The 12,760-nt window shown below is 28.7% G+C and overlaps 1 protein-coding gene across 3 annotated transcripts; it reads right to left on the bottom strand.

The window, feature by feature from the left end:
- Positions 1-2,616: 2,616 nt before the first annotated feature.
- On the bottom strand, positions 2,617-7,876 carry LOC101506270 (casein kinase 1-like protein 3). 3 transcript variants are annotated; one of them, XR_001144644.3, is made up of 18 exons: positions 7,606-7,876; positions 7,453-7,493; positions 7,284-7,353; positions 6,614-6,762; positions 6,292-6,387; positions 6,103-6,173; positions 5,840-5,901; positions 5,693-5,756; positions 5,496-5,580; positions 5,290-5,416; positions 4,734-4,816; positions 4,591-4,648; positions 4,387-4,502; positions 4,039-4,230; positions 3,844-3,932; positions 3,267-3,348; positions 2,901-2,980; positions 2,617-2,803 (listed from the first exon to the last, which is right to left on the bottom strand). XR_001144644.3 is itself a non-coding variant. In XM_012719334.3 (15 exons), the coding sequence occupies exons 1-14, from the start codon at positions 7,679-7,681 to the stop codon at positions 4,051-4,053; spliced, it is 1,278 nt and encodes a 425-aa protein (XP_012574788.1). In that variant the 5' UTR covers positions 7,682-7,811; the 3' UTR covers positions 3,544-3,932; positions 4,039-4,050. The 3 variants fall into 3 exon arrangements, 1 of the variants encoding a protein (XP_012574788.1); XR_003474567.2 differs by lacking the exon at positions 3,267-3,348 and having other exon boundaries at positions 7,606-7,811; XM_012719334.3 differs by lacking the exons at positions 2,617-2,803; positions 2,901-2,980; positions 3,267-3,348 and having other exon boundaries at positions 3,544-3,932; positions 7,606-7,811.
- Between the last annotated feature and the right edge of the window lie 4,884 nt (positions 7,877-12,760).

Below are 12,760 nucleotides of genomic sequence, written 5' to 3'. Positions count from 1 at the left end.
AGGACGGTCCTACCGGTTCGTACCCTACGGACGGGAATGGAGATGGGAACGCTTGACTGCAGTTACATTAGGAGGATCTCACGGGGCGCGTGGAGATACTCAGGGTGTATAGTTTTTTGGTAGGATGATCAGATTAGGATGATGTATAGGGACTAGGTGTCCTTCTTTTTGGATTGGAGTATTTTTCTTAGTTTAGAAAACTGTACTTATACTAATATTGTCAGTTTGACATCTTATTTGAATGGGTTCCATGTACCATTTGTTGTTGTGTAAATGGTTTGGATTTATAATCGGAGAAAATTTTCCGCTGCTTGTAAATTATAATGACTCAATTATTTATCCAAAGGCATTTCCTGATTTAATTCTTTGTTTGTTTTTAATTACTTTTGAAAAAAAAATATACCCTCGCTTTGAAAAACGGGGTGTTACAGTTATGCTTTACATATTAGGGAAATTCTAGTTTCTAGACATGTTATTTTTCATGAAAATGTTTTTTTTCATACTTATCTAGTAATGATTCTTCTATAAGTGATTTGTCCTCTTGCGGTGATTTTGCCACTTTTAATTTCCTTCTTGAACCTATAGAACTTGATTATGTCAATGGTGAATTTAGTCGTTCTAATTTAAATGATATTAATGTCATGTCTACTTGTGATGAAAATAGTTATGTACATAAAGAACCTTTTATACCACCTTAGTATTTGCAAATCAACAAGATCAAAAAAACCTCATGTCTACGTTCAAGACTTTCACTACAAACTTTTAAACACTTCAGTTACTGCTACTAACTCTACAACCGATTCTATTTTATATTCTTTATCTTTTGTTTTGTTTTATAAATCTTTTTCTTCTACACATTTAAAATACATGCATGCCATGACTAGTGCGGTTGAACCCCAAACTTATCATGAAACCATTAAATCTAAGGATTGAGTCATTGCTATGAAACATGAAATTACATCTTTAAAATCTACTAACACTTGAAAATTGGTTGATATGTCTAAAGATCGACATGTCATAGGATATAGGTGGGTATATAAGATTAAACATAGGGCTGATGGTACTATTGAAAGACACAAAAGGCTAGACTTATTGCCAAATGTTTCACTCAATTAGAAGGTGTTGATTTTCTAGACGCCTTTTCTCTTGTGGCAAAATTAATTACTGTTAGATTACTTCTTGCTTTGGCTACCACTAATAATTGATTTTTAAAACAGTTAGATGTTAATAACGCTTTCTTCACGGTAACCTTCATGAGGAAGTTTATATGAAACTTCCTCTTAGTTATATAAGTCATAATGGTTTGTCGTTTAAAAAAATATTTATATGGTTTAAAACAAACGAGTCGACAATAGTTTGCCAAACTGTCTTTTGCTTTGATATCATTTGATTTTCATCATTCAAAACATGATTATTACTTATTCATTCTCAAGAAATTAAATTCTTTTACTGCTTTGTTGGTTTACGTGGGTGATATTATTATTGCACAATTCTAAATTGGAGATCGATATGATTAAAACTTTTTTATTTATTCTTTTCAGATTAGAGACCTTGGAGACTTAAGATTTTTTCTTGGATCGAAGATCTCTCATTCAAAGGAGGGTATCCACATATGTCAACGTAAATATGCTCTCAACATCTTGTCAGACGTTGGATTATTAAGCACTAAACTTTGCAATACACCTATGATCAAGGACTGCAAATTTCTATACAACTTAAAGGCACAACATCATGATCCAACCTCTTTTAGAAGAATTATTTGGACATCTTATCTACTTGACCAACACATGACCTGATATCACTTTCTCCGTGTAGCAACTTAGCCAATTTATGCAATCACCGACTGAAGACTATTACATGGCAGCCATGAGGATCCTCAAGTACATAAAAACTGCACAAGTCCAAGGATTGTTTTACTCATCAGCATTGATACTTTAACTATGAACGTTTAACGATTTTGATTGGACAACCTGTCCAGAAATGAGAAGGTTTGTAACAGGATTTCGTACTTGGATCATCATTGATTTTGTGGAGGTCTAAGAAACAAAGCTTTGCATCTCGTTCAACTTTAGAAACAGAGTATAGAGCATTAACGTCAACAACTTGTAAAATTCGATGGTTTTTGCAAGAATTAAACATGAATTTTTTTGTCCCTATAACTCTTTATTGTGATAATCAATCAACCAAAAATATTACATCAAATTCAATATTCCATGAGAGAACAAAACATATAAAAATTAATTGTCACATTGTTCGAGACAAACTGCAAATTGGATTGTTCAAACTTTTACGCATCTCTTCATCGGATATGCTGACAGATTTTTTTACTAAGTCACTAGAACCTAAAGCATTCAATTCAATTCTTAACAAGTTGAGAATTCTTAACATACATTCTCCATCTTGAAGGAGATGTTAGTTTGATATAAATTAATTGATTATGCCTTTATTTTTGAGTTGTTATAACTATTTTATTAATATCGTTGTTACAGAGTTCCTATTATAGATACTCATATTGAATTTATTTTTTAATTAATAAATGATTTATATTTAATAAAATAATATTCATTAAAAACTATATATTTTCAAAAGGTATTATTAGCCAATGAAACATTGATATCAAAAACAATTTTTACAAACTAGATATGTTAAAGGCAAAAATATCAGTTATTTTACATATTTAATCTTTCAGCCAATATTTTAAAAAAAGAATAATGCAAAAAGAAAAAAAATTGTGGCATTCATATAAATGCCAATTATCCATATTTTTCATTCATCCTTTGGCCAATTTAGTTTTAAAGAGTACCTGCAAAAGAAGAAAAAAATGTAAAGCCATAATGTATCGCTTATTTGCAATTAGTTTTACATGGGAACATCAAATATATTATGCAGTTTGTCCAAACCTTGAATAAATTGAATTGAACTCATTCATCCCAAGAATGACAATACAAATTAATCCGGTTGATGGTCAAATTCGAGCTACCTACAAATCAAGAAATGTTTGAAAATCATGGTCCACACAAAAAATTAAACAAAAAATGAAAAAAACAAATAAATCAATATGACAATTTAAAACATAAGTTTTGTTGTTCCAACTACGTGTCATTATATAAAACTCAAAATTGACATGACATTCCGATTTCTTCCTTGAATGAAAAGATTTATACCAAAAGTTAATAATATATGATGCGGTACCCATAGTGACATAGACTACATACAACAACACAATCGAATGTTTGGAAGTGTTGAAAAGATACCATCAAAACTACCTTTGATGTATGTGAGGAAACTGTTACTTTTGGGAGTCATTCTTCCATAGCTTTTGCCTTTGATTCGGTATAGCTATGCATTCTGAAACAAGGTCACCGTCAAGAATTGCAGCTTACCATTTCATTTATGGAATGCTTCATGACATGATACATAGACAAGATAACTAACTACAAGTGCATTATATCATACGTAGGCAGTAAAAATAAAATACCGGGATAAAATTAAATAAACAACAAAAAGGCTAAACTGAGATCAAATGTATCTTAACAGAAGCAATTGAAAACACACCTGCAATTTGTAATATTATCAATCAATTTAAACCAAACTATGTCACCACTTATTATATGGCACAAATCATAAGTGGCAAAAGAGGCAAATGCTGCCACGTCACACATTAACTTTACATTAAAACATAGATACACAAGATTGTTGTGTGCCATATTTGAAATCTATCTACAGCGAAGAAGCCAAGCCTGGACAATCTGTATTTTATACCAAACAATCATTTGCAGTCACCTTAGGGGGAATGAGAAACATAAACTGGCCTCAAAAAGATGAGCTATGAAATTTATCAACCTTGTAGCACATTTGTTGTCTCCTTTGGTAGATTACATGCAAGCAATACCCCATGAATATGCAGGGAATCTTCTTGATCAGATTAACACCTGGAAAAATAGAACAATATAAACAATGGTCAATGATAGAAATGGGCCATAGATATAGACAACAGTACTCAATGCAATACACACACAATAATAACCGGAAAATTACCATATTGGGCATTCATTTAGCAGAACTTATGTGCAGCACAGATGAAATCCGACTACTTGAAGGACCAATTTTACTGCTCCCTTGCCCATGTCTATGGTTTGCAGCTTCAGTGGACACCGCGGGCTTCAAAGAGTTCCTTCTTGATGCTTCAAAAGCGTACGAAGTAGAAGGGATAGTTGCTTCACCAAAAATCTACAAAAACAATAAATAGATTAAATATTGTTCATTACTTAATCTATTTCATAAATATGAAACATAATGGTGTGCAACTAAATAACTGTGACTCAGTGTTGCACATAAGTCAATAGCAAGCAATGAAAACTTTTTACTCCAAGTAAGGCGACTTACATTCTTGCCAAGAGGATTTTCAGAACCCAAATTTTTACCAACAGGTGACTTAAACTGAAATTTAACACCAGAACTAGTAGTATGGCCTGATTTAATTTGTTCTGTTGAGACAGCCCCTGAATACGCAATAATCATTGTCAATTAGTAAGTGAACAAGACATTTTCTTATACGGAACCACAAGATATGGTTCAAGAAGCACAAACCTTGCTGGTTATCCACATCCATGGGCATCGCTCGATCGTTGCTCGCTAGAGGAACCGGCTGCAATATGACAAAAATTAATATTTTCAGATGCATGCACGGAGTCAGACCCCAATCTACACACACATATAGAAATTATACTTACGGATATGTGAGGCTGGACTCTACTCTTTAGTGATTGCTGGTACTTTAAAATTGTCCAATCAAATACATAATCAAATGTATAACCTGTCATAGGGAGAAATGAGTGAGGAAGTTACGTAACTTACGTTTAAGCATAGAGACGAAAACAAAGACAAAGATGGCTTATCTTTACGACAACGGAATATGAATTTTGCATAATGGAGGAACGTGGATGTTAATAAAAACAAAACGCCCATTTAACATCAGTTTTTTATTTATTTATTTATGATTTGGGCTTTTTTTATAAAATAACATTTAGGTGAGTTTGGTCCTGAGAAAGCCCCAAGTGTTAGAGAGGTATAGAAGTATTTACATACTACCCACCGCCGGAGACTTCACATTGACAGAAGAATTAGGACCGACGTCCTTGTGGAATATGAGCCGAATCCTTGCCAATTGTACCAACCTTCGTTGGCTTATGATTTGGGCTTTGGACATGGCTAGTGTTGCACAACACTAAAGACTAAACGTATAAATGTGTAGAACATAAAACTCATGGAATGAATATTTATAATTACCTTCCCGAGCAAATAACTCTCGAAATAGGCGCCTCAAGAATCCATAGTCAGGCCGCTGATCAAAGGTTAGAGAGTGGCAGTAATGGAAGTACGAAGCAAACTCTACCGGATGAGATTTGCATAACACCTAGAGAAAACAAGAGACAAATAAGATTGTGATAATTTGATAAAAACTCTTCAGAATAGATAAATGTGCAAATGCCTACCTCAATAGGAGTTGATACTTTCTTTTCGCATATCTTATCATACTTTTGCTTCTTTGTCGCAGCCTTTAGGTTTTGCCATGGAAGGCTATACACACATATTAGAAACTTTAAAGTCAGAACATACAATTATGTTGCTCTCAATATGTAAATGCAAATAATGCTTCTGCAAGCAAAATAGCTAGATAAGAATGCCATACCTTCCTCTGAGGAAATACAGAAGCACATACCCCAGTGACTCCAAATCATCCCGCCGGCTTTGCTCTACAAATGAAATAGACAATAAACATGAAGAAAATAATTCTATTTTGTTTGATGTGAAAGGCAAATAATTTTTTCAGACTTACCAATGCCAAGATGAGTATTGCAGCTTGCATACCGTGCAGTCCCTGTTAAGTTTTTGTTCTCCCTGTGTGGTACAATTCATTAAGTATTAATTTTGTGTATTTCAAAAATATAAAAGGTAAAGGAAAGAAATCTACACCAAAAATATAAAGTCATTTAAACTGATTACAAAACTGGTGGGAATATAATAATGATTCAAAATCAGAAGAAATTTTTAACAAACATCAAACCCAGAAAAAAAAAAAGAGAGGAAAAAGTTATAAACCTGTAGGGGATGTGGCGATTGGTTGTAGAGTCCCGATACCGTTTTGCAAGCCCAAAATCAATTACGTAAACCTGACATGTACAGCACGATCAGACATGTACAGCACGATCAGACATGTACAGCTCTTCAATTCAATGCAACAAATAGTTGGAGGAATGATAGGATCAGTCATAGAAACAGGATACTCACCAGGTTTGCCTTCCGACCAAGTCCCATGAGAAAGTTATCCGGTTTTATATCCCTATGTAGGAATCCTTTAGAATGCACATATTCTATTCTGGTCATCTGCACCCCAAAAAAACATGTTACCTTCATAAATGCACGTTTCCCTCACTTGGCATCATAACCACACAGCAAGATATATAACTCAGTGGCACCAATGACATATCTAACTAAAAAACATCAAAAGGCTAAGAAAGCCGTAATTAAAAGGGCCAAAAGGGAACGGTTGTAGCTTTCTGTTCTGCTAAAACCATAAAAAATCATGTCCAACAAAAGTTATGGTGTTTACCATTTGATCAGCCAACATCAAGACAGTTTTGAGGGAGAACTTTCTTCCACAATAAACAAAAAGATCCTCGAGACTAGGCCCCAGCAAATCCATAACAAGCACGTTGTCTTCCCCGTCTACACCACTCCATCTTATGCTTGGGATGCCACCTGCATTAAACAAAAATCAACATTTTCAATTCAAAACTCAACATCATAACAGTATCAATTCACTCACTCTCAATAACAATAACAAGAGCTAGAAAGAGAGTAAACATATTGCTCAAAGTTTTTATTATCGTCATAGTAAATACTCTAACCAGTCCTTAAGAAAAAACACAGACTTATTTGACTCCAAAGAAATGAAAAATGCTGATTCGGTCCTCTAAAATCTCAAATGTTGGTCAAACCAGTACTTGACGGAAACTAAAATATCCTTAATAACACTAATTTGACCGACAAATGAGATATTGGAGGACCAAATTTGACACTTTTCATTTTCTCAAAACCAAATATGAAGTACAAAAAAGACTGAGTTGACCAACAATTGAGTCGTTGCAGCATCAAATTGACACTTTTCAATTCTCTAATTTTAATAATTCCTCCTTCAAAAATCAAATTAAAACTTCTCATCACTCTAATTTCAATATAAACAACAAAAACGAAAAAATAAAAATAAAATAAAATCATACTTCCTCCTTGAAGAATATTATAGAGCTTAGCTTCATAAAGCAATTGCGGATGCTTCGTTTTACCAGTCTCCTACAATCACAAAAATCAACAAACAATAACAAAATTAAAAAACGAATTCAATTCGTTCATCAATTTTTTTTTTAAAAGAAGTTGGAAGAAGAAGCATACGATCTTGACGGCGACGATCTCAAAGGTATCAATATGAGTTGCTGCAAAATCGAATTGAATCGAAAATTTTCAGAGCACGAAAATATAAAGCAATAATAATAATAATAATAAAATAATCGAGTTGAATAATTATAGAGCGAGAGAGAGAGAGACCGAGGTAGATTTCACCGAAGGATCCGCTACCGATCTTACGACCTAACTTGAATTTTTCGCCGATGATGCGATCCATAAATATTCTTCTGAATAATTTGATATCACTCGCTTAGCGACACGAGAGAACCCTATTTATATATATATATGTATGTGCTATATGAGTTGAATAGATATATAGATACACAGAGAGAGAAACGCCGACGTAGGTAATAGACGGTGGTAGCCACCGCAATGGAAAACGATGAACTAAGAATGAATGAATGAATTCAACACGAGAGGTGACTACTTTTGTCTCTTTATCCTTCGCATTTATTTTATTAAATCATTAAATTTAAGATTTTTTTGTTAAAAATATTTTTAAATTCAGTAAATATTCATGTAGATCCACTTTTTGTATTCTTTATGGATGTAATTAATCATCTCTATGTTATCGGTGACACTTACATCTTTATATTTTTTTTATAAATAAACTGTAAATATTAAATATATAATCCTATCAACTAGTTGTGTGACAAAAAAAAATATAAATATAAGAAAAAAAAAGTTTGATAATTTTTTTTATTAAATATAAAAGGTGATTTTTTTTTAAAATTAAATAAAGTGTAGCTATGATAATTTAAAGGTGATCAATGCAAATTTTTCTTTATAATTTAAATCACAATAAAAAATATGATTGATTTGAATACTGATTAACCATAATTTTTAAGAGATTTAGATAATAGGTGTAAGAAATATAGGTGTTTATAAAACTTTTACATTTTGATGCATATTTTTTTAAGAGAATATTAGTATATCGGTTATTATATCAAATTTTCTCCTTCATTATATGTTAAAATAAAAATGATTTTATTATAATATATAATTTAAATATTATATTTTTAGAGATTTTTTAATAAAATTAGAAGATAATTTATGTTCTGTATAAAAAAAATTATTTTATATTTGTTTAAAGAAATATATAAAAAAAGATTTTGTATTTCTCTTTTTTATGTTAAAATTATTTTCTTCAAAAATTAGTCAAATTACCTTTTCATTATAATTATAGATTTTTGTTAGATTCCACTGCAAAATAATTTTATACTGAGATTGTATATCTCTAAATTCTAAAAAATTTAGATCGTCGCTAAAATATTTCATAAATATCTAAATTAAATATTTGTTTAATAAATAATATTTTTTTATTAATAATAAGATTCATAAAATAAATAAGTGAATCATCAATTTGCAAAATATATTTATTTAAATAACTATTACAAGCCAAATTGTATAATGAATTTATGTTTTTAATAAATACAATGAATTGCCTATTTAGTTTTTGATTTTGTTGGATTTAGGAAATTTGTCATTAGAATATACAACTTTTCCAAAAACAAAAGTCGGTAAAATATACAAGTGTTTTTTATAAGGTTCAGAGTGCCCTATCATGTCATAAGATAACATTATTGTGATTTTAAATTTTGGTAAGAATATTTCATCGTATAAATATATTTTTTGACCTTTTTTTTTTTTTACCAAAATTCACCCTTCAATTATTTTATATTTTGGGGGAAGAATATGAAACTAAAGGTCCAATTGTTGATTATCAAGTTAGTGATAGTGTGTTAGCCAACTATTTTAAGTTGTTAACATTTGTGAAAATATAAGTGACAAAATTTCCAAAGAGAAAAGATTAAAAAAAAAAGTTTTTGATAAAAAATAAATAGTGTATTTTACTTTAAATATATGTTTCTATATATAAAAGAAACTTATTGTTTATCTAATAAATAAGATTATATTAAAACAACCATATTACTCGATACTAGTTTGTAGCCCGTGCTTCGCACGGAAACAACGATTTTAATAAATAAATTGTTATATTAGTTTATATATATATATATATTTCAAATTTCATAAATTTTATTGACATTAAAAAAATAAGTTGACTTTAAAAAAATAATTTACAATAAAAAAAAAATCTAATTATAACTTAATTTAAAAACTTATGCGCTCATGTTATTGATGAAAAGTATAACTCCAATACCATGCCTTATTTTTTGAATTCTACAAAAAAATATTTTCTCTTTTCAAAAAACTTATTATAAAACAATACTTTTAATTTTAAACAAATAAAAACAATAATTATTAAAAAAATTTAAATAATTAGATTAGATGAAATAAGAATTTTTAAAATAATGGACATGGACATATATAAAATAAGTAAATTAGTAAATGTAAAGATGAGTAAGAAACTTAAAAATAAATTTTTATTTTTATTATTCAACCTATGTTATTTATATGAAATACATGACATTTATAATTCATATAAATTTTGCTGTATCAAGTGGCAAAATATCTTTCATTTTAGTACTACTCACAAAATACTAAAGAAAAATAATTTTCCCGTTACAAACAAAAACTTACGATACACATAAAAACTATGAGTATCTTTTATCTTTGAATTTGCATGTTAATCTTCATTAATCTTTCATGAATCATTTGAATTTGCGTGATATTTAATAATAAATTTAGAATATAAAATGTATAGTATAGTAGTTTTTAAATTTGATAAAATAGTGTTTGAAGTTTGAAGAACCATTATTTTCAATGAATCGATGAAATGAATTGTTTCTTTAATTCCTACATAAATTTTATATTTTATTAAATAAATTATTATTTTTCTCTTAAATTTAATTGAATTCATGACTAAGAAGTCTAAATAAATTTTATATTTACTTAAATAAATTATTATTTTTTATTTAATACAACTGTGTGCCAACCCCATTTATTAGACAACTTACAATCAAAATCATTAGAACGGTCAACAACTATTTATGAGAGAATTTAAAATCGGAGTTTTTAAGACAAATCTTATATTCTTTATGTATCAAGTTAGTGATAGTGTGTTAAAAATATTTTTAAATTCAGTAAAGATTCATGTAGATTGTATTCTTTATGGATGTAATTAATCATCTCTATATTATCGGTGACACTAACATCTCTATTTTTTTTTTTTATATAAACAAATTGTAAATGTTAAATGGATAGTCTTATCAACTAGTTGTGTGACAAAAAAAAATATAAACATAATAAATAAAAAAGTTTGACAATTTTTTTAATAAATATAAAAAAAGTGAATGTTTTTTTTTAATTAAATAAAGTGTAGCTATGATAATTTAAAGGTGATCAATGCAAATTTTCCTTTTTAATTTAAACCACACTAAAAAGTTTGATGTATATTTTTTTAAGAAAATATTAGTGTATTGGTTATTATATCAAATTTTCTCCTTTAAAATAAAAATGGTTTTATTATAATTAATAATTTAAATATTATCTTTTTAGAGATTTTTTAATAAAATTAGAAGATAATTTATGTTCTGTACAAAAAAAATTATTTTATATTTGTTTAAAGAAATATATAAAAAAAGATTTTGTATTTCTCTTTTTTATGTTAAAATTATTTTCTTCAAAAATTAGTCAAATTACCTTTTCATTATAAGTATGAAAATCACAATTAACTAAAACTTACTTTTGAAAAAAGTTGACACAAAATTACTGACACATAAAAAATTCTATTTTTATTTAATAAAAATGATTTTTTTAGTATTTGGATATATATGTATATATAATTAATCGGTGGTTATCTCTTTAGAGTTTTTTTTAGTAAAAGCAAAGTTATTTTGTGTTTATTTAAAATTGGAAAAACTATTTTGTATTTCTATCTTCTATTAAAAACAATTTTCTAAAAAGTAAGTCAATATATTTTCTAATTTTAGCATAAAAAAATATTTTTTAATAAAACGATTTTTAAAATAAAACTTATACAAATATAACTAAAATATTAAAACGTCACTTTTTTTTGTCCCAAAAAAATTTGTTAGTTTATCATAATTTAAATTTTAAAAAAATCTTACAAAGTGGGGTAATGTGACATAATTATAGATTTTTGTTAGATTCCAGTGCAAAATAATTTTATACTGAGATTGTATATCTCTCTAAAAAATTTTGGATTGTCGCTAAAATATTTCATAAATATCTAAATTAAATATTTGTTTAATAAGTAATTTTTTTTATCAATAATAAGATTCATAAAATAAATAAGTGAATCATCAATTTGCAAAATATATTTATTTAAATAACTATTACAAGCCAAAATTGTATAATGAATTTATGTTTTTAATAAATACAGTGAATTGCCTATTTAGTTTTTGATTTTGTTGGATTTAGGAAATTTGTCAATAAAATATAACTTTTCCAAAAACAAAAATCAGTAAAATATACAAGATTTAATATAATCATTAAAATTGGTGTCAATTAGAGGCTAAATAAATCAACTCAAAATAAATAACGTGATAAAGTTATAGGAATAATTTTAACAAAGACTAAATTTCTTGATAACTAAAATTTCATCAATCTACAAATACAAGTGTTTTTTTATAAGGGTTCAGGAGTGCCCTATCCCGTGATAAGATAACATCATTTATTGTGATTTTAAATTTTGGTAAGAATATTTCATTATATAAATATATTTTTTTACTTTTTTTTTAACCAAAAGTTCACGTTGCCTTTTGATGTAGCTAAATATCACTAGAAGGGGGGTTGAATAGGGATTTTGCTGTTTAAAAATAGTTTTCAAGTGTTTTAAAAGCTATCCTCTTGCTGAGGATGGCAAGCCCGAGGATGGGTTTTGAAAACTTTCAAATTTGAAACGCGTTAAAGAGTTAAGAAGCAAAAGAAGATTGACACACACTGTTTTTATACTGGTTCACCCAAAGATGGCTACATCCAGTCCTCACACCCTTGTGAGATTTCACTAACTTTCAACAGATCGATCCTCAACCCGAGGATGATTACAAACTGTGTATTATCAAGCTTCACCAAGCTTACAATCAGATTTCAAATATTTTCCAGTGTACCCCACTTGGAAATTACAGTGTGATAAGAGAGTGATTGATTCTAAATACTTTCTCAAAAGATAAACAAAGATCTAATGTAGGATTTGTAGAAAGTATGAAGATATAAAGTGTTGCTTCTTGAAAGCTTTAAGATCAATGATCTTTTTTAATGCAATGTGTTGTGTTGTTGATGAAGATCAACTTGCTGCAATTTATAGAGTTCTTGTGATCTTCATTTCATGAGCCAAGCCTTTTTTGACCGTTGGAAAATTCATTTGTGAAAT

Source organism: Cicer arietinum, chromosome 8 (genome assembly GCF_000331145.2).
Source record: "Cicer arietinum cultivar CDC Frontier isolate Library 1 chromosome 8, Cicar.CDCFrontier_v2.0, whole genome shotgun sequence".
NCBI classification, from domain to species: domain Eukaryota; kingdom Viridiplantae; phylum Streptophyta; class Magnoliopsida; order Fabales; family Fabaceae; genus Cicer; species Cicer arietinum.
The sequence above is the reverse complement of the archived record's forward strand: the minus strand, read 5'-3'. Positions and strand labels throughout refer to the sequence as shown.